Raw genomic sequence first — 23061 nt, 5'->3', positions numbered from 1 at the left:
TTATTCTACATTTTATCACTGATTTTCCTTGGAATCTGTATACCTTGCCCTTAGTGCCATTTAAAGCATCTTTGATGTATAACCTTTACCAGTTCTTATGTTTAAGATTATCAACCTGAAACTTTAAATTTTTTTACAGATGTTGCTTGACCTGTTAAATTTTTGCAGCATGTTTTATGAAAGCAGAACTTCCCAATGATCCAACATTGTTGGCCCGCGTCCTGTTGTTGTGCCCAGAGTCCCCCTCAGGGTGAAGGAGCAACACCTTATGTATGTGATGGCATGAATATTGATTTCTCCTTCCGTTAAAAAAATCCTTTCTTCTATCCCTCACTCTAGCTTCTTACCTCTTCTCTACCCACCTAACACCTCCCCCTTTCTTCCATGCTCCACTCCTATCAGAATCCTCCTCCAGCCCTTGACCTTTTCCATCAACATGGCTTCCACCTTCCCCTACCCCACTTTTTTATTCTGGCATCTTCCCACTTTGCAGTCCTGAATAGGAGTCTCAGCCCAAAACATCCACTTCATTTCCATGGATGCTGCCCGAGTTCCTCCTGCTCTGGATCTGCAGAATCTCCTGTGTTTACGTTTTATGGAAGTGTTATCTTCATGTGTTTTGGATTCAACTTCCGGTTGCTCTTGTATGTCCTTTTATAACCATTTAAGTGCACAAAATAGCCTGTTTACAATCCATATCTGTCCAGATGTAAACAAACACTAACCAGAGTTGTCACTTGTATACCATTAGATTTTCCAAATGAATCTTGTGAGAAAGAGTGTCAGATGGCCATAAACTGCTGTAATGTTTTTAAAATGTGGGTTCATTCCCACTGAAGACATGACCATGTAATCCAGGTGAAGGTAAAAGCTCTAACAAAAATACAGGGATTTCCTGGCTAATTAGTAATCACTAATTACTTTTAACCTTCATCCACACAAATTACTAGACAAGTATTCAGAGACCTGGACACAAGTTTAAATTTCATTATGGCAGCTGGAGAAATCAAGTCTCAGCTACAATATCCCATGAAGCTCTCAGATACCGTTTACTGAACACCCTCATAGAAGAAAACCTGACCTGTCTGCAGAGGTTGACGTGGCTCAGCATGGTGCTCTGGTCAGGTGGTAATTTACAAATGCTGGGCTCAGCAGCAACACCCACTTCTTATGAAAGAATAGGTACAATTTTAGAGAGATTATACAGACAGACATACTTTATTGATCCTGGGGGAAATTCGGTTTCGTTACAGCCACACCAACCAAGAATAGTATAGAAATATAGCAATATAAAACAATAAATAATTAAATAAGTTAATCATGCCAAGTGGAAATAAGTCCAGGACCAGCCTATTGGCTCAGGGTGTCTGACACTCCGAGGGAGGAGTTGTAAAGTTTGATGGCCACAGGCAGGAATGACTTCCTATGACGCTCAGTGTTGCATCTCGGTGGAATGAGTCTCTGGCTGAATGTACTCCTGTGCCTAACCAGTACATTATGGAGTGGATGGGAGTCATTGTCCAAGATGGCATGCAACTTGGACAGCATCATGAGTGAATCTGCAGATGCTGGAAATAAATTTAAAAAAACACGAAATGCTGGCAGAACTCAGCAGGCCGGACAGCATCTATGGGAGGAGGTAGTGACGATGCTTCGGGCCGAAACCCTTCATCAGGAGTGAAGTAACATGGGATGGTCGAGGGGGGATAAGAAGTGGGGGGAGGGATAAAGTAGAGAGCTGGGAAGTGATAGGCTAGGGGGAAGGTGGAGAATTATGGGAAATAAAAGAAAGAAAGGTAGGGCTGGGGGGAGAGAGTATAATGAGGGGGGAGAAAGAGAACCAGACTAAAATAATAGGGATGGGGGGCAGGGGTATCAACGGAGGTCAGTGAGTTAGATGTTCATGCCGGCAGGAAGGAGGCATGAACATCCAACTCACTGACCTCCGTTGATACCCCTGCCCCCCATCCCTATCTATTATTTTAGTCTGGTTCTCTTTCTCTTTTCTCCCCCTCACTATAATCTCTCCCCCCAGCCCTACTTTCTTTATTTTATTTCCCATAATTCTCCACCTTCCCCCTAGCCCATTTCCCTCCAGCTTATCACTTCCCAGCTCTCTACTTTATCCCCTCCCCCCTCGACCATCCCATGTTACTTCACTCCTAATGAAGGGTTTCGGCCCGAAACATCGTTATTACCTCCCATAGATGCTGTCTGGCCTGCTGATTTCTGCCAGCATTTCGTGTTTTTTTAATTTTTTTTAAAAATTGGACAGCATCCTCTTTTCAGACACCACCGTCAGAGAGTCCAGTTCCACCCCAACAACATCACTGGCCTTACAAATGAGTTTGTTGATTCTGTTGGTGTCTGCTACCCTCAGCCTGCTGCCCCAGCACATAAAAGCAAACATGATAGCACTGGCCACCACAGACTCGTAGAACATCCTCAGCATCGTCCGGCAGATGTTAAAGGACCTCAGTCTCCTCAGGAAATAGAGACGGCTCTGACCCTTCTTGTAGACAGCCTCAGTGTTCTTTGACCAGTCCAGTTTATAATAGCTATTATAATAGGTATTGTCAATTGTTTTAGTTTCCTAAAACAGTGACTAATGCTTAAAAATCCATTAAACATATTGAAGTAGAATATGCAAAACACTTGATAATCTCTAAATAATGCCTCCTTAAATCAACATCGTCTAATCTATATACAACTCCAATTTGTACGTCAAGCCAGTCACTTAAAAATAACCTGTCGACATAACCATTTTTAACAAAAATGTCAATACTGGTAAATCCATGTATTACTAAATATACAGTAGTTCCACCTCAAATAATGGGGATGAAGTGCAGCTGCTTATGACATTAGGTGAAAGATTTATCTGCCTTCTAAGAGGGGCTGCAGGGAGCCGCCCTTCGTTCCAAGGATACAATTTACATATCTGAGGACTAGAAAATTGCAATCAGGGAATCTTGACTTTTCTATTATTCTAAATGAAGTGTGTGATTTATCTGAAATTCAAATAATACTTTATATCAACTAATTTTCTAACCTTGCCTCTATCCTTTGAAGTATTTCACCTGAGATGGAGTGAGTTGGATGATAAAGTTTGAAGGAGCACAATTATCATCATTATATGACAAGGGTGATCATGGTCTATGACCATGATTGTACTTGGCAAATTTTTCTACAGAAGTGGTTTGCCATTGCCTTCTGGGCCGTGTCTTTACAAGACTGGTGTCTGCAGGTATGATCAGTACTCTTAAGATTGTCTGCCTGGCGTCAGTAGTTGCATCACCAGGACTTGTGATGTGCCCAGCTGCTCATCAGCACAATAATAAACCTGTTTTTGTGAGGACTGGAGGGAGGCGGATGTTGTCCCTTTGTTCAAAAAAGGAAGGAGGGATAGTCCAGGTAATTATAGACCAGTGAGCCTTATGTCTGTGGTGGGAAAGCTGTTGGAACAGATTCTTAGAGATAGGATCTATGGGCATTTAGAGAATCATGGTCTGATCAGGGACAGTCAGCATGGCTTTGTGAAGGGCAGATTGTGTCTAACAAGCTGATAGAGTTCTTTGAGGAGGTGACCAGGCATATAGATGAGGGTGGTGCAGTGGATGTGATCTACATGGATTTTAATAAGGCATTTGACAAGGTTCCACACGGTAGGCTTATTCAGAAAGTCAGAAGGCATGGGATCCAGGGGAGTTTGACCAGGTGGATTCAGAATTGGCTTGCCTGCAGAAGGCAGAGGGCTGTGGTGGAGGGAGTACATTCAGATTGGAGGGTTGTGACTAGTGGTGTCCCACAAGGATCTGTTCTGGGACCTCTACTTTTCGTGATTTTTATTAACGATCTGGATGTGGAGGTAGAAGGGTGGGTTGACAGGTTTTCAGATGACACAAAGGTTGGTAGTGTTGTAGATAGTGTAGAGGATTGTCGAAGATTGCAGAGAGACATTGATAGGATGCAGAAGTGGGCTGAGAAGTGGCAGATGGAGTTCCACCCGGAGAAGTGTGAGGCGGTACAGTTTGGAAGGACAAACTCCAAGGCAGAGTACAAAGTAAATGGCAGGATACTTGGGAGTGTGGAGGAGCAGAAGGATCTGGGGGTACATGTCCACAGATCCCTGAAAGTTACCTCACAGGTAGATAGGATAGTTAAGAAAGCTTATGAGGTGTTAGCTTTCATAAGTCGAGGGATAGAGTTTAAGAGATGCGATGTAATGATGCAGCTCTATAAAACACTAGTTAGGCCACACTTGGAGTACTGTGTCCAGTTCTGGTCGCCTCACTATAGGAAGGATGTGGAAGCATTGGAAAGGGTACAGAGGAGATTTACCAGGATGCTGCCTGGTTTAGAGAGTATGCATTATGATCAGAGATTAAGGGAGCTAGGAATGGACAGAGTGGACAGCGAGCACCTCTTCCCCAGGGCACCACTGCTCAGAACAAGAGGACATGGCTTTAAGTTAAGGGGAGGGAAGTTCAAGGGGGATATTAGAGGAAGGTTTTTCACTCAGAGAGTGGTTGGTGCGTGGAATGCACTGCCTGAGTCAGTGGTGGAGGCAGATACACTAGTGAAGTTTACGAGACTACTAGATAGGTATATGGAGGAATTTAAGGTGGCGGGGTTATGTGGGAGGCAGGGTTTGAGGGTCGGCACAACATTGTGGGCCGAAGGGCCTGTAATGTGCTGTACTATTCTATGTTCTTTTCCCAGTACAAGCTGGTACAATTCTACACTGCCATTATAGAGAGCATCCTCACATCAGCCATCACTGTCTAGTTTGATGTAGTATCCTCTCACAATCCACAAAAACTACAGCAAATGATGACAGCAGAAAAGGATGGCAGCAGTTCATCATCACTGCAGGACTTGTATGTGTCTAACATGAAGATGTGGACAGGAAGAATCACTGTGGACATGACCCACTCAGCAAACCTTTCCAAAAGTTTCTCTTCTAGAAAGCACTATAGGTCTACTAAAACAAACTTCTTCCCAGAAGCAGGTTATGTGATCAACCATTCTAGTTAGTCTGCCCCCACTCCACCCCCGGTTTTTACGCATATTCTATTCCATATTGATAATGTTGGGCTTGAAATTCTGCCCTGTGTTCGTTTAGGAAGAGAGACAACCAACACCGGAATATTACAAAACTTGGGTTTATTGCAGAATCCGTAACTGGCACAGCGAATCCACGGAGTCGCTGGAGAAGGCGCGTTCCGACTTCCCCTTACAATCTGCTCTTATTTATATCCCTTTTCCCCCCCAGCACAACCCCCCGCTACATATTAGGTAATATCGGGCACTTGTGTCCATCTTATTGGCCCGATGCCATACACTCACGAGTTACCTGTTTCTTTTGTTTACTGAATCGCGTGACACTAGTAGTTTCGGTGTAGCGGAATCCCCAGTTTCGCTTCCCCCCCTCCCTCGCATTCCGGTCCCCTAATATTACGTGAGCCACTCCTGACCTGTAATGGCAGTCTCGAATTAACCCTAACATTAACCCTAACAATACTTTAGCCTCTATTAATATTCTTATATATAATTCTTCATTCATTATTACCTTTCAGTTGTTTTTATTGCATGTTGTGCCAACACGCCACAGCAAATTCCTAATACAGGCGTTCCCCCCCTTTACAAAGGTAAAGTGTTCCTATGAAACCTTTCTTAAGCCAAAATCCTCTTTGTAATGTGAAAACAGGTTACTAATGTAGGTCTTTTGTAAAAGCAAAGTGGCGTAAAGTGAACATTCGTACAGCGGGGGACACCTGTACATGTAAATGTATACGGCATATAAGTTCGATCTGTGATCCTTTAGCCAGGAAACCCAATAATCTTACAGATCAGCACTGCTGGCCTTAGTGGAACATGACAAGTAGATGGCCATAGGATGAAGAATAGAATTGTCCTTGCCATCAGGAGTGAGTGAGACCAGCTTCTCAGCAATTGCTGTATTAGTCAACAACATGACTAACACGCTAACGTAGAACTAACAGGCTTACCAAATGTGGAAGTTAAAGATGGGCCAGAGAGCTTTTCTACACTAACTCTGGTCCACATTCTAGAGGGAGACAACTGATCCTTCTGGACATCTTGGGAGGAGATGCACCCCTCTGGCAAATTTTGACTGACAACAAAGGTGTAGGGAAGGCTAACACCAAAAGGGTCCTTCTGATAAAATTCCTGGAGTACAGTCCCCATCCACAGCAATCTGCTTCGAGGGAGGAACAAGCACAAAACAAAGGCAACACCCCCAGTTGGGACTGGTTGCCTAAGCAAGCAAGTACCAACTAATCATCACCATCAATGTCAAATATCTGGAGTTAAACTCCCAGTGATCTAGGAAATGAGCACAGAAGGGCATTTTTTTTAAACAAATATCTCAGTTGCCATTAAAAAGAACCATTATTGAAATATAAAACCATGTGCAATTTCATCAGAGGTAATCCGTTCTTCATTGTTAATGCCCTGGTGTCACTTGGCCACATGCAAGAAAATTAGAACTATTATCAAGTGACCTTGATTAACAAGTCTAAGGACGATATTGATCAGTCAATGAATTCTGAGGTTGCTTGGCTGTTCACTGAGGGGAAATAAAACATTTCAATCTTGCAATGTCACCCTCTGTTCTGTTTTCTTAGCCGCTCCTGCTCCTCCTTCAGGTGCCCAGTTACCTGAACAATGGCATTTATTTGTGCGTCATCTGGTGCTTTGTCTGCATAGAGTGAGAAATGTTTGATGGTTTCTGACAGGAGAAACTCGGGATCAACAGCAGCTAAAGCCTGTGCAGAGTGCCGCAACATCCTCTCACAGACTATTGCATAGTTCTTGTGCCAGTTAGCAGGGTGCTTCTCTGCAGAGACCAGCTCCTGATACATCTGAAGAAAAACCAAAGTTTGAAAGTGAGGATTAGATTAAACAGAGTAATCAGTACTACATAAACTTCAGTCAGAAAGGTTGAGGCTGCTTTAGATGGTAATAAAGAGCTCAAAGTTGAAAGTAAATTTATTATCAAAGCACATATGTCACCATATACAGCCAAGATTCATTTTCGTGCAGGTATTCGCTGTAAATACAAAGAAGCACAATGAAAACCTGCACACAAAGATGGATAAACAAATGTGCTAAAAACAACAAATTGTGTCAATACAAAACAGAAAAAAAAGCAAAATAATAATAAATAAACAATAGTAAAAACATAGGTTGTAAAGTCCTTGAAATTGAGTCCATAGGTTGTGGAATCAGTTCAGTGTTGGGGCAAGTAAAGTTACTCGCTCTGTTTCAGGAGCTTGATGGTTGAGGGGTAATAGCTTTTCCTGAACCTGTGTTGTGGGATCCAAGGCTCCTGTACCCAGCAGCAAGGGAGCATGACGTGGATGGGGGGTTTTCTTGATAGATGCTGTTTCCCTGCTCTTTGTATTTACTCAGTGGTGGAGAGGGCTTTACCTATGATGGACTGAGCTGTATCCATCACTTTTTCATTAAAGGGCATTGCTAATTCTACACCAAGCTGTGATGCAACCAGTCAATATATTTTCCACCATGCAAAGTTTTCCATTTGTCAAACTTTTAGATGATATGCTGAATCTTCACAAATCTCTAAGAAAGTGAATGTATGGATATGCCTTCTTTGTAATGCCACTTACTTGCTGGATCCAGGACAGATACTCTGAAATGATAATTAACGCAAGGAATTTAAAGTTACTGACCTTCTTCAACTCTGATCCCCTGATGAGAACTGGCTCATAGACCTGTGGTTAGTCAATGACCAGCTCTTTGGTTTTGGTGACAGGTTGTTGTTATTGCACCGTAAGACATAGGAGCAGAATTAGGCCATTTGGCCCATCGAGTCTGCTCTACAATTCAATCATCGCTGATCCTTTTTCCCCTCCTCAGTACCACTCCCCAGCCTTTTCCCCATAAACTTTGATGCCATGTCCGAACAACAGCCTATCAAGCTCTACTTTAAATACACCCAATAACCTGGCAGTAAATTCACCACCCTCTGGCTAAAGAAATTTCTCTGCATCTCTGTTTTAAATGGATGCCCCTCTATCCTGAGGCTATGCCCTCTTGTCCTAGAACAACACCACTCCCCCAGCATGTGAAGCATCCTTTCCACATCTACCCTGTCTAGGCCTTTCTACATTCAGAAGGTCCCCCCTCCATCCTTCTAAATTCCAGCGAGTACAAACCCAGAACCATCAAACTTTTCTTGTATAATAACCCTTTCATTCCTGGAATCAACCTTGTGAACCTCCTCTGAACGCTCTCCAATGCCAGCATACCTTAGATGAGGAGCCCAAAACTGTTCACAATACTCAAGGTGAGGCCTCGGCAGTGCCTTATAAAGCCTCAGCATCACATCCTTGCTCTTATATTCTAGACCTCTTGAAATGAATGCTAATATATTGCATTTGCCTTCCTCAACACCAGCTCAACCTACGAGTTAACCTTTAGGGTGTTCTGCACAAGGACTCCCAAGTCCCTCTGCATCTCAGATTTTTGTATTTTCTGCCCGTTTAGAAAATAATCTGCACATTTATTTCTACTACCAAAGTGCATGACCATGCATTTTCCAACATTGTATTTCATTTGCCACTGACTTGCCCATTCTCCTAATCTGTCTAAGTCCTGCAACACTATTCCCTCAACACTACCTGCCCCTCCACCTCATATCATCTGCAAACTTGGCAACCAAGCTATCTATTCTATCATCTAAATCATTGATATACAGCATAAAAAGCAGTCTTAACATTGGCCCCTGCAGAACACCACTAGTCACTGGCAGCCAACCAAAAAAGGATCCTTTTATTCCCACTCGTTGCTTCCTACCAATCAGCCAATGCTCCAGCCATGCTAGTAACTTTCCTGTAATGCTATGGGCTCTTAACTTGGTAAGCAGCCTCATGTGTGGCACCTTGTCAAAGGCCTTCTGCATCCCCTTTATCTATCCTACTTGTAATCTCCTCAAAGAATTCCAACAGGTTTGTCAGGCAAGATTTTCCCTTAAAGAAACCATGCTGACTTTGTACTATCTTGTCCGGTATCACCAAATACTCCATAACCTTGTCCTTAACAATTGACTCTAACATCGTCCCAACCACTGAGGTCAGGTCAACTTGTCTGTAACTTCCTTTCTGCTGCTTCCTTCCTTTCTTGAAGAATGTAGTGAGTGATATTTGCAATTTTCCAGTCCTCTGGCACAATGTCAGAGTCCAATAATTTTTGGAAGATTATTACTAATGCCTTCACAACTTTTCCGCTATCTCTTTCAAAATCCTAGGGTGCAGTTCATCTGGCCCGGTTGACTTGTGTACCTTTAGGTCTTTCAACTTTTTGAGCAGCTTCTCTCTTGTAATAGTAACTGCACCCACTCTCTTTCCTCACATCCTTTAACATCTGGCACACTGCTAGTGTCTTCCAGTGACGAATGATGCAAAATACTCATTTAGTTCATCGGCCATCTCTTTGTCCCTTTATTATTTCTCCGGCCTCATTTTCTAGTGGTCCTATGTCCACTCTCATCTCTTTTTTTTTTACATACTTGAAAAAGCTTTTACTACCCACATTGATAACATTTTTGCTAGCGTGCTTTCTTATTTCATCTTTTCCCTCCGAATGATTCTTTCAGTTGCTCTCTGTAGGTTTTTAAAAGTTTCCCAATCCTCTATCTTTCCACTAATTTTTGCTTTGTTGTATGGCCTTTCTTTTGCTTTTACAATAGCTTTGACTTCCCTTGTCATCCAGGGTTGTACTATTTTGCTATTTGAGTAGTTCTTCATTCTTAGAATGAGTCTATCCTCCACCTTCCTCATTTTTCCCAGAAACTCAGCCATTGCTGCTCTGCTGTCATCCCTGCCAGCATCTCCTTCCAATTTACTTTGGCCAACTCCTCTCTCATACCCCTGTAATTTTCCTTACTCCACTGAAATATTGCCACGTCAGACTTTTTCCCTATCATATTTCAAGTTGAACTCAATCATATTGTGATCACTGCCTCCCAAGGGTTCTTTTACCTTAAGCTCCCTAATCACCTCTGGTTCATTACATTACACACAATCCAGTATAGCTGACCCCCTAGTAGGCTCAACGAACTGCTCTAAAAAGCCATCTCGTAGGCACTCAACAAACTCACTCTCCTGGGATCCTTTCGCAACCTGATTTTCCCAATTGACCTGCATGTTGACATTTCCCGTGACTATCATGACATTGCCTTTCCTATTTCCTGTTGTAATCTGTGGTCCACATCCCAGCTACTGTTGGGAGGCCTGTTTTCAATCTCTCTCCTATATGCTGATCTGTCACCACCTTTGATACATTTAAACAAACACCAATCTTAGGCCAATGGAACTGGATAAGGGGTAAAAAGACAGGAGTCTCACCTTATACGCAAATGTATATAGCTGCAACTTTACCGACTCTGGCTGGGCTGGACTCTCCGCCAACTCAAATAAGAAGAAAGGTGTCTTCATTCTGCAAAACCCCAATACAAATTAGACAAATATTGTCCACTGAATTCTGTGATCTTAACACATTTTTAATAGTACAGACCCTTTGGCCCACTCCAAGATCAATCTAACCCTTCCTTCCCACATAGCCATCCATTTTTCTTTCATCTTGGTGCCTATCTAATAGTCACTTAACTGTCCATAATGCTTCTACCACTAGCCCTAGCAATGCAATCCACACACCTTCCTATTAAAAAAAACTATCTTTGACATCCCTCCTATACTATTCTCCCTTGTATTAGCCATTTCTGCCCTGGGAAATAGTCTCTGGCTGTCCACCTATCTAGACATCTTATCATCTTCTACACCTTGTTACTTGGAGTACTGTGCTTAATTCTGGTCGCCTCACAATAGGAAGGACACTATAGAAAGTGTGCAGAGGAGATTTACAAGGACGTTGCCTGGATTGGGGAGAATGCCGTATGAGAATAGGTTGAGTGAAGTTGGCCTTTTCTCCTTGGAGTGACGGAGGATGAGAGGTGACCTGATAGAGGTGTACAAGATGATGAGAGGCATTGATCGTGTGGATAGTCAGAGGCTTTTCCCCAGGGCTGAATTGACTTGCACAAGAGGGCACAGGTTTAAGGCAGGTACAGAGGAAATGTCGGATAAGTCTTATATGCAGTGGTGAGTGTGTGGAATGGGCTACTGGCAGCGGTGGTGGAGGCAGAACTGATAAGGTCTTTTAAGAGACTCCTGGATGGCTACATGGAGTTTAGAAAAATAGAGGGCTATGGGTAAAGCCTAGGTAGTTCTAAGGTAGGGACATGTTTGGCAAAGCTTCGTGGGCCGAAGGGCCTGTATTGTGCTGTAGGTTTTCTATGTTTCTGTTTCTACCTCTATGAAGTCACTACTCATCTACCAACTCTCCAGAGAATAGTTCCTAACTAGTTCAGCCTGTCCTTATAAGAGATGCTTTTGCCAGGATGCTGCCTGGATTAAAATCTCCTCTGCACTTCTCTAAAGTTTCCACATCCTTCCAAAAACAAGACGACCAAAAGGGAACACAATATTCCAAGTGTGGTCTAACCAGAGTCTTATAGAACTGAATGTTATCTCACATTTCTTGAACTCAAAACTAACATATTATATGCCTTGCAACACACACAAAATGCTGGAGGAACTCAGCAGGCCAGGCAGCATCTATGGAAAAGAGTAGTCAATATTCTGGGCCAAGACCTTATGGCAGGACTAGAGAAAAAAAGATGAGGAGTAGATTTAAAAGGCGTGGGGAGAGAGAGGAGAGAAACACAAGATGATAGGTGAAACCGGGAGGGGGAGGGATGAGGTAAAGAGCTGAAAAGTTGATTGGTGAAATAAATACAGGGCTGGAGAAGGGGGGCTCTGATAGGAGAGGAGTCCGTGGAAGAAAGAAAAAGGGAGAGGAGCACCAGAGGAAGATGGTGGGCAGGTAATGAGATAAGATGAGAGAGGGAAAAGGGGATGGAGAATGAAGGAGGGGGGAGGGGGCATTACCAGAAGTTTGAGAAATCGATGCTTATGCTATCAGGTTGGAAGCTACCCATATGGAATATAAGGTGGTGTTCCTCCAACCCGAGTGCGCCATCGTGACACTAGAGGAGGCCGTGAATTGACATATTGGAATGGGAATGGCAAGTAGAATTAACATGGGTGGGCTCTGGGTGTTCCTGCTTCTTCTGGCAGACCGAGCCGAGGTGCTCGGTGAAGCAGTCTCCCAATCTACGTCGGGTCTCACCGACATACAGAAGGCTACACCGGGAGCACTGGACACAGGAAATGACCCCAACAAACTCACTGTGAAGTGGAGATGGCAGAAGTTGCGGAGAATCATGTGCTGGATGTGCAGTCTGGTGAGTCTGAACAATTATGTCATGGATGTGGAGGCTGGTGGGGTGGTAGGTGAGTCTGGAGAATTATGTGCTGGATACCAAATCCAACAGGATCCCACCACCAAACACATCTTTCCCTCCCCCTGCACCCACTTTCTGCTTTCCAGGGGATTGTTCCGCATGTGACTTCCTTGTCCATTCATCCCCCGTTTCCCCCCCAAAATAATCTCCTTCTTGGCACTTATCCTTGCAAGCAGAACAAGTGCTACACCTCCTCCCACACGACCATTCAGAGCCCCTGACAGTCCTTCCAGGTGGGTCTGTTGGGGTCATTTCTTGTGTCCAGTGCTCCCGGTGTGGCCTCCTGTGTATCGGTGAGATCCGACATAAACTGGGAGATTGTTCTGCCAAACACCTGCGCTTCGCGGGCCAGAAGAAGCGGGATTTTCCAGTGGCCACCCATTTTAATTCCACTTCCCATTCCAAAATGTCAGTCCATGGCCTCCTCTACTGATGCGATGAGGCCACACTCAAATTGGAGGAACAACACCTTATATTCTGTCTAGGAAGCCTCCAACCTGATGGCATGAACATTGATTTCTCTAACCTCTGGTAACTTCCCTTCCCCCCACTTCACCATTCCCCATCACCTTTTCCCACTCTCACCTTACCTCTTTACCTGCCCATCGCCTCTCCCCGGTGATCCTACCCCATCGCCTCTCCCAGGTGATCCTCACCCATCGCCTCTCCCTGGTGATCCTCCCCCATCGCCTCTCTCTGGTGATCCTCACCCATCGCCTCTCCCTGGTGATCCTCCCCCATCGCCTCTCCCTGGTGTTCTTCTCCCATCGCCTCTCCCTGGTGATCCTCCCCCATCGCCTCTCTCAGGTGATCCTCCCCCATCGCCTCTCCCTGGTGATCCTCCCCCATCGCCTCACTCTGGTGATCCTCACCCATCGCCTCTCCCCGGTGATCCTCCCCCATCGCCTCTCGCTGGTGTTCTTCTCCCATCGCCTCTCCCTGGTGTTCTTCTCCCATCGCCTCTCCCTGGTGATCCTCCCCCATCACCTCTCTCTAGTGTTCCTCCCCCATCGCCTCTCTCTGGTGTTCCTCACCCATCGCCTCTCCCTGGTGTTCCTCACCCATCGCCTCCCCCTGGTGTTCCTCCCCCATCGCCTCTCTCTGGTGTTCCTCACCCATCGCCTCCCCCTGGTGTTCCTCCCCCATCGCCTCTCCCTGGTGATCCTCACCCATCGCCTCTCTCTGGTGTTCCTCACCCATCGCCTCTCCCTGGTGTTCCTCACCCATCGCCTCCCCCTGGTGTTCCTCCCCCATCGCCTCTCCCTGGTGATCCTCACCCATCGCCTCTCTCTGGTGTTCCTCCCCCATCGCCTCTCTCTGGTGTTCCTCACCCATCGCCTCTCCCTGGTGTTCCTCCCCCATCGCCTCTCCCTGGTGATCCTCACCCATCGCCTCTCTCATGTGATCCTCCCCCATCGCCTCTCCCTGGTGTTCTTCTCCCATCGCCTCTCCCCGGTGATCCTCCCCCATCGCCTCTCCCTGGTGTTCTTCTCCCATCGCCTCTCTCTAGTGTTCCTCCCCCATCGCCTCTCTCAGGTGATCCTCCCCCATCGCCTCTCTCTGGTGTTCCTCACCCATCGCCTCTCTCTGGTGATCCTCCCCCATCGCCTCTCCCTGGTGTTCCTCACCCATCGCCTCTCCCTGGTGTTCCTCCCCCATCGCCTCTCTCAGGTGATCCTCCCCCATCGCCTCTCCCTGGTGTTCCTCACCCATCGCCTCCCCCTGGTGTTCCTCCCCCATCGCCTCTCCCTGGTGTTCCTCACCCATCGCCTCTCCCTGGTGTTCCTCACCCATCGCCTCTCCCTGGTGATCCTCACCCATCGCCTCTCCCTGGTGTTCCTCCCCCATCGCCTCTGCCTGGTGATCCTCCCCCATCGCCTCTCCCTGGTGATCCTCACCCATCGCCTCTCTCTGGTGTTCCTCCCCCATCGCCTCTCTCTGGTGTTCCTCACCCATCGCCTCTCCCTGGTGTTCCTCCCCCATCGCCTCTCCCTGGTGATCCTCACCCATCGCCTCTCTCTGGTGATCCTCACCCATCGCCTCTCCCTTGTGTTCCTCCCCCATCGCCTCTCCCTGGTGATCCTCACCCATCGCCTCTCCCTGGTGTTCCTCCCCCATCGCCTCTCTCTGGTGATCCTCCCCCATCGCCTCTCCCTGGTTTTCTTCACCCATCGCCTCTCCCTGGTGATCCTCACCCATCGCCTCTCCCTGGTGTTCCTCCCCCATCGCCTCTCCCTGGAGATCCTCACCCATCGCCTCTCCCTGGTGATCCTCCACCATCGCCTCTCCCTGGTGATCCTCACCCATCGCCTCTACCTGGTGTTCCTCCCCCATCGCCTCTCTCTGGTGTTCCTCCCCCATCGCCTCTCCCTGGTGATCCTCACCCATCGCCTCTCTCTGGTGATCCTCACCCATCGCCTCTCCCTTGTGTTCCTCCCCCATCGCCTCTCCCTGGTGATCCTCACCCATCGCCTCTCCCTGGTGTTCCTCCCCCATCGCCTCTCTCTGGTGATCCTCCCCCATCGCCTCTCCCTGGTTTTCTTCACCCATCGCCTCTCCCTGGTGATCCTCACCCATCGCCTCTCCCTGGTGTTCCTCCCCCATCGCCTCTCCCTGGAGATCCTCACCCATCGTCTCTCCCTGGTGATCCTCCCCCATCGCCTCTCCCTGGTGATCCTCACCCATCGCCTCTACCTGGTGTTCCTCCCCCATCGCCTCTCTCTGGTGTTCCTCCCCCATCGCCTCTCCCTGGTGATCCTCACCCATCGCCTCTACCTGGTGTTCCTCACCCATCGCCTCTCCCTGGTGATCCTCACCCATCGCCTCTCTCTGGTGATCCTCCCCCATCGCCTCTCCCTGGTGATCCTCCCCCATCGCCTCTCCCTGGTGATCCTCACCCATCGCCTCTCCCTGGTGTTCCTACCCCATCGCCTCTCCCTGGTGTTCCTCCCCCATCGCCTCTCCCTGGTGATCCTCCCCCATCGCCTCTCCCTGGTGTTCCTCCCCCATCGCCTCTCCCTGGTGATCCTCACCCATCGCCTCTCCCTGGTGTTCCTCCCCCATCGCCTCTCCCTGGTGTTCCTCCCCCATCGCCTCTCTCTGGTGATCCTCCCCCATCGCCTCTCCCTGGTGTTCCTCCCCCATCGCCTCTCTCTGGTGATCCTCCCCCATCGCCTCTCCCTGGTGATCCTCCCCCATCGCCTCTCCCTGGTGATCCTCACCCATCGCCTCTCCCTGGTGTTCCTCCCCCATCGCCTCTCCCTGGTGATCCTCATCCATCGCCTCTCCCTGGTGTTCCTCCCCCATCGCCTCTCCCTGGTGTTCCTCCCCCTGGTGTTCCTCCCCCATCGCCTCTCCCTGGTGATCCTCCCCCATCGCCTCTCCCTGGTGTTTCTCCCCCATCGCCTCTCTCTGGTGATCCTCCCCCATCGCCTCTCCCTGGTGATCCTCACCCATCGCCTCTCCCTGGTGATCCTCACCCATCGCCTCTCCCTGGTGATCCTCCCCAATCGCCTCTCCCTGGTGATCCTCCCCAATCGCCTCTCCCTGGTGTTCCTCCCCCATCGCCTCTCTCTGGTGATCCTCCCCCATCGCCTCTCCCTGGTGTTCCTCCCCCATCGCCTCTCCCTGGTGATCCTCACCCATCGCCTCTCCCTGGTGATCCTCCCCAATCGCCTCTCCCTGGTGTTCCTCCCCCATCGCCTCTCCCTGGTGATCCTCCCCCATCGCCTCTCCCTGGTGTTCCTCACCCATCGCCTCTCCCTGGTGATCCTCCCCCATCGTCTCTCCCTGGTGATCCTCACCCATCGCCTCTCCCTGGTGATCCTCCCCCATCGCCTCTCCCTGGTGATCCTCACCCATCGCCTCTCCCTGTTGTTCCTCCCCCATCGCCTCTCCCTGGTGATCCTCCACCATCGCCTCTCCCTGGTGTTCCTCCCCCATCGCCTCTCCCTGGTGATCCTCCCCCATCGCCTCTCCCTGGTGTTCCTCACCCATCGCCTCTCCCTGGTGATCCTCCCCCATCGTCTCTCCCTGGTGATCCTCACCCATCGCCTCTCCCTGGTGATCCTCACCCATCGCCTCTCCCTGGTGATCCTCCCCAATCGCCTCTCCCTGGTGTTCCTCCCCCATCGCCTCTCCCTGGTGATCCTCCCCCATCGCCTCTCCCTGGTGATCCTCACCCATCGCCTCTCCCTGGTGATCCTCCCCAATCGCCTCTCCCTGGTGATCCTCCCCCATCGCCTCTCCCTGGTGATCCTCCCCAATCGCCTCTCTCTGGTGTTTCTCCCCCATCGCCTCTCCCTGGTAATCCTCACCCATCGCCTCTCTCTGGTGATCCTCCCCCATCGCTTCTCTCTGGTGATCCTCACCCATCGCCTCTCCCTGGTGATCCTCCCCCATCGCCTCTCCCTGTTGATCCTCACCCATCGCCTCTCCCTGGTGTTCCTCCCCAATCGCCTCTCCCTGGTGATCCTCACCCATCGCCTCTGCCTGGTGTTCCTCACCCATCGCCTCTCCCTGGTGATCCTCACCCATCGCCTCTCCCTGGTGATCCTCCCCCATCGCCTCTCCCTGGTGATCCTCCCCCCTTTTCTTTCTTCCATGGTCTTCTGTCGTCTCCTAACAGACTCCTCCTTCTCCAGGCAAGGAAAGTGGATCAGCTGGAAAATGGGTTGGAAAATGGTAGATGGAATTGAATACAGAAAGTGTGAAGTGTTTGACTAACTAGGGTAGGTCTTACACAGGGAATGGTCGGGCACTGAGGAGTGGATCTAGGAATACTGGTCCATAAGTAACTGAAAAAGTGTCATCCCAGGTAGATAAGGTCATAAAGAAAGCTTTTGGCACATTGGCCTTCATAAATCAAAGTACTGAGTACAGGAGATTTAAGACATTGGTGAGGCCTGATTTGGTTACCAAACTACAGGAAAAATGTAAATAGGGTTGAAAGAATACAAAGAAAACTTACAATGATGTCGCTGGGACTGAAGGACCTGAGTTATAAGGAAAGATTGAATAGGTCCGGATTCCTTGAAATGTAGAAGATTGACTGACAGGAGCTTTGATAAAGAATTACAAAATAATGAGGGGTACAGATAGGGTAAATGAGGGGTACAGATAGGGTAAATGCAAACAGACATTTTCCACTGAGGCTGGGTGAGACTAATTTAACTAGAGGTCATGGGTTAAGGATGAAAGTTGAAAAGTTTAAGGAGAACATGAGAGGGAACTTCTTCATTCAGAGGGTTGTGAGAGTGTGGAACGAGCTGCCAGAGCAAGTGGTACATGCAAGTTTGATTTCACATTTTAAGAGAGGTTTGGAGAGGCACAGATATGGAGGGCTATGATCCCAGTGCAGGTCGATGGAAGTTGGCAGTTTAAATGGGTTGGCAAGGACCCGTTTCTGTGCTGGCCTTCTCTATGACTCTATAACCACCCCGCTGCCTTCTGTGGGCACACCACGATCCCTGGATCCCATGCCTCCCAACTTTCTGACTGAGCCTAACTTGGGAACTTTGTCAAGTGCTTTGCTAAAGTCCGTATACACCACATTCAATGCTCTGCCTTCAATTGTGATCTTAAAAGCAATCTGTTGATTACAGAAGTTGATTTTTGGGGGGAGATAGTTTCATATTCACCAACCTTTGCAAAAAAGTCTCCTACTAGTATTGTCATGTCCTTGAAGCAGTGGCTCAGTTACGTAACATCTTTAATAAGAGGTCTGTCAATATGTCCAACCGGCATTGCTCTCTTCCCAAGCCATTATTCAAAGGTACATAGACCTAAAGTGTACATGATACTACAGAACTGAGCAAAACCTATAGCAACACTTCACTTTATATTCTAGCCCTTCAGTTCTGAAGACTAACTTTCCAATAGCCTCCTTAAATGTGGTACGTGTACAGACAAGAATTAGACAGAATAATTTCTATTCTGGCTAGGCTGGCTTTCTCCAACTCAAGTAAGACAGGTGTGTTAATTCTGTCAAAGCCCAAGATGAATTTCACTCATAAACAATACACACAACCAGCTTTATTGATCCCAAATAAAAAGTTAGCACCCCAGCATAGATTTGTATTGCTCCACTGCTTTGGGCCTCCTTCAAAATCAAGTAGATATCTAATATCTCTACACAGTTTACCTCCTGTCGGAGTACCTGCTAGTTGATAATAGTATACTGTAAATATACTGTATTTCTATCCAAGTGAATTCATAATAAGTTAGTTCAGTTCTAAAATTGAATGGTTTAAAGTGGCCTTGCATTGCACTCGTTCAGCCACAAATTCTGATTGCAAAGAATTTTCCGAGATAATTTAGAACAGAAATAAAACTGAGTGGGGGTGAGTGGGAGGCACTGAGAAAGGTAGAGGATGGTGCAGGGGAGAGACAATTACACCATTAGGTAAGTGCTTGAGAGGTGAAAAGATTACCTGGCTTGCCACATCTCTTCATTTGCCACGGCTTCCCATGAAAATTCGTCATAGCTGAAAAACAGAAGCCATCTGATGTCACACCAGCAATGCATCTCAAACCCATTGTCCTTCAGATGATGGGATAGATAAACCCCTGTGGATAGAGGTAGCTCCAGTACTGATAATACAGATTTAAATGTGAAGCTGAGATCACTATGGATCATTAAGACTGCTCAGCTTTTGAGAGTTGATTTCCTGATGCATCGGCATCAGTCCAGTTGTACTCAGATTATTTGTCCATCAAAAAGGCTATAAAATGTGGACATCACCTGAGGAGTAGAGAATAAAAAAATCAAAATGATGGTCCCCACAACTCTTCAATTCAAAGAACATTGATGAAAAGGATGTACTGTATGCTTGAAAGAAGTGCTATTGTGAAACAGCTGGAATTGAGACTGTGGGTGTGCTTTGAAAGGGTGCACAGACCCAAAGGGCTGAATGCTTCCTGTCCTGTCTGTACTCTTTTTGACCCCCATGATTAGTGATCATCCTGGCAGACTGTCTGGAGCAAAAGTCACCTCTGAATATATCAGAGAGGTTCCTAACAAGGATACATCCACCAATCCCCAAGATACAGCTCCTGGTAAAGTGGTCTCCTGAGAGACAACGACACCTACCTGCCATACTCCTCTGTCCAGTTGTACAAGTGCCTGGTATGCTGGATCCAGCTCTCAGGGCTGAACAGACTGGTTGAGTGGACCAGTTTTTCACACACTCCCCATGGCCAGAGGGAGTAACTCTGCTTCCAGCTGGAGTCTCCTTCGTGCAGACCAATGCACACAAAGATCTCCTTCCTGGAAGAACAGAGACGTCTACATCAGAATATGGCAGTAATCCCAGACTACTGAAGTTTTGCAGCAGATACATTTTACACCACTATTCCCTTCTGGAGCAGCTAGAAGTTGTGGGAAGCTCTGCTCTTACACCTTCGTCCATCTGTGGACCTCACTGAGACCACTGTCCTGGTCCTCCCAGTGTGGGGAGCAGGATGTGGGTGATGCCTGTTGTCTCACCAGGAGGGAAATCAAACGCATTCAAATCCATTAGCTCTGATGCAGGTTTCAACCAGAAACTTCCACAATTCCTTTCCTCCCACAAATGGTGCTTGACCTGCTGAATTCCTCCAGCAGACCATTTGTTTGCTTGCTGTCAATCTGATAAAGCAACACCACAGGATCCCTCAACACAACATTTGAGTTTTTCCACTGATTCTAAAATACTCTCCTTACTGAGATCAGTAGCATCACATTTACCCATATTGACTTTCATCTAACATCCTCCAGAGTAGTCCCCGTCCTTTTCCAGTTTACCCGCTCCGCAGACTCCGTTTCCAGTTCACCCGCTCCGCAGACTCCATTTCCAGACAGTTCACCTGCTCCGCAGACTCCGTTTCCAGTTCACCCGCTCCGCAGACTCCATTTCCAGACAGTTCACCCGCTCCGCAGACTCCTTTTCCAGTTCACCCGCTCCGCAGACTCCGTTTCCAGTTCACCCGCTCCACAGACTCCATTTCCAGACAGTTTACCCACTCCACATACTCCATTTCCAGTTTACCTGCTCCGCAGACTCTGTTTCCAGTTCACCCGCTCCACAGACTCCGTTTCCAGTTCACCCGCTCCACAGACTCCGTTTCCAGTTCACCCGCTCCACAGACTCCGTTTCCAGTTTACCCGCTCCACAGACTCCGTTTCCAGACAGTTCACCCGCTCCACAGACTCCGTTTCCAGACAGTTCACCCGCTCCACAGACTCCGTTTCCAGACAGTTCACCCGCTCCACAGACTCCGTTTCCAGTTCACCCGCTCCACAGACTCCATTTCCAGTTTACCCGCTCCACAGACAACGTTTCCAGTTCACCCGCTCCACAGACTCCGTTTCCAGTTCACCCGCTCCACAGACTCCGTTTCCAGTTTACCCCGCTCCACAGACTCCATTTCCAGACAGTTCACCCGCTCCACAGACTCCGTTTCCAGACAGTTCACCCGCTCCACAGACTCCGTTTCCAGACAGTTCACCCGCTCCACAGACTCCGTTTCCAGTTCACCCCGCTCCACAGACTCCATTTCCAGTTTACCCGCTCCACAGACAACGTTTCCAGTCCACCCGCTCCACAGACTCCGTTTCCAGTCCACCCACTCCAGACTCCATTTCCAGTCTACCCGCTCCACAGACTCTGTTTCCAGTTCACCCGCTCCACAGACTCCGTTTCCAGTTTACCCGCTCCACAGACTCCGTTTCCAGTGCACCCGCTCCGCAGACTCCGTTTCCAGTGCACCCGCTCCACAGACTCCATTTCCAGTGCACCCGCTCCGCAGACTCCGTTTCCAGTGCACCCGCTCTGCAGACTCCATTTCCAGTCTACGTGCTCTGCAGGCCTCTAGTTGCAGCAGTAAACCTGGTCTTTATACTCTACCTTTCCCTCTAAATCATTGATAGAAGTTGTGCTCATCTGGTGCTAATCACTGTGGCCCCTACTCATAACAACTCTGTTCATCCACACATCTCTAACTAAGTTACTCCCAACCCTAATTTATGATTAAAAACATCCAGCGCATTTCACACAGATCCAGAGAGAACAGCTTCCCAGAGGGACAACATTTGCCCTGATGTGCAGCAGACTATCTCTGGATGGGTGGAGAGGCTGAATGGCTCGTTCTCATTGGTTGTGGTGGCTTTCCATCAGTGACTCACTCTCTGTTCTCATTGAATAATCGATGCAGGTTGAATGTTACAATTCCAGCAGATTCCTCCCTGTCCACAGGGTGCCAGCGATTGCCAGGGAAATGCACATTGGGTAGGTGTTTGGCCAACTTTGGCAAATACCAGTCGTACGTCATCATCTGAAAAGGAAACAATTTCAAGTTATTTTCTTTACTGTCAAGGAACAAATATAAATAAACGATGCTTAAAAATGGCCATTTAAAAGGGAAGGGAGAGGGGAGGGAGTGGGAAGCACCAGCAAGACATTCTGTAATGATCAATAAACCAATTGTTTGGAATTTTTTTTTTAAATGGCCATTTCTGCCTTTGCATCAGAATCATTTTTATTATCAGTATGTCACAAAATTTATTGTTTGATGGCAGGAGTACAGTGCACCACATAAAATTACTTTAAGTTCCAGCAAGAAATATATAATAATAAATAAACAGGGCCTAACTAAGCAATGAAGCTGAATGCAGATTATTCCAATCAAAGAGCTTCAGGATAAGTGATGGATACACAGCAAGAACAGGCTCTGACCCGAAAAACAGCTGACCAATAGAAACTTATCTCTTTGACCCTGTTCTCATTCCCCATTGCCACAACCTATTCTCCCAACCTCCCCAATCTCCTTCAGCAACACACAAAATACTAGACTAGAGCCGAGGTTTTCAATGTGGGATCCACGAACCCCTTGCTTAATGGTATTGGCCCATGGCATAAAAAAGGTTGTGGACTCAGCAGGACAGACAGCATCAATGAGGAAAGTGTACAAACAACGTTTTGGGTCAGGACCTTTCACCTGGACAAGTCTGGACCCACATCCATTCTTACCCAGCCAGGGATTCCCTCTCCAACCCATAGAACATTACAGCACAGAAACAGGCCTTTTGGCCCTCCTTGGCTGTGCCGAACCATTTTTCTGCCTAATCCCACTGACCTGCACCTGGCCCATATCCCTCCATACACCTGTCATCCATGTACCTGTCCAAGTTTTCCTTAAATGTTAAAAGTGAGCCCACATTTACCACTTCATCTGGCAGCTCATTCCACATTCCCACCACTCTCTGTGTGAAGAAGCCCCCCCCAATGTTCCCTTTAAACTTTTCCCCTTCACCGTTAACCCATGACCTCTGGTTTTTATCTCCCCAGCCTCAGTGGAAAAAGCCTGCTTGCATTCACTCTATTTATACCCATCATAATTTTATACACCTCTATCAAGTCTCCCCTCATTCTTCTATGCTCCAGGGAAAAAAGTCCTAACCTATTCAACCTTTCTCTGTAACTCAGTTTCTCCAGTCCCGGCAACATCCTTGTAAACCTTCTCTGCACTCTTTCAACCTTATTAATACCCTTCCTGTAACTTGGTGACCAAAACTGCACACAAAACTCCAAATTCGGCCTCACCTATGTCTTATACAACCTCACCATAACATTCCAACTCTTATACTCAATACTTTGATTTATAAAGGTCGATGT

General features: G+C 47.6%; 1 protein-coding gene across 2 annotated transcripts in view; it reads right to left on the bottom strand.

The window, feature by feature from the left end:
- Window positions 1–5146: 5146 nt before the first annotated feature.
- tmem260 (transmembrane protein 260) overlaps window positions 5147–23061 on the bottom strand; it is a 72719-nt gene continuing 54804 nt past the window's right edge. For both annotated transcript variants that reach the window (XM_073026632.1, XM_073026634.1), the window contains 5 exons: window positions 21573–21721; window positions 19500–19676; window positions 18841–18894; window positions 10392–10482; window positions 5147–6884 (listed from right to left, as the gene is read on the bottom strand). In XM_073026632.1, coding sequence (XP_072882733.1) covers window positions 6624–6884; window positions 10392–10482; window positions 18841–18894; window positions 19500–19676; window positions 21573–21721 — 732 coding nt within the window. In that variant the 3' untranslated portion in view covers window positions 5147–6623. The remainder of the gene's footprint in view (window positions 6885–10391; window positions 10483–18840; window positions 18895–19499; window positions 19677–21572; window positions 21722–23061) is intronic.

The sequence above is a fragment of the Hemitrygon akajei genome, chromosome 22 (genome assembly GCF_048418815.1).
Source record: "Hemitrygon akajei chromosome 22, sHemAka1.3, whole genome shotgun sequence".
NCBI classification, from domain to species: Eukaryota; Metazoa; Chordata; class Chondrichthyes; order Myliobatiformes; family Dasyatidae; genus Hemitrygon; species Hemitrygon akajei.
Note: the sequence above shows the minus strand (reverse complement) of the source record. Positions and strands in the feature narration are given on the sequence as shown.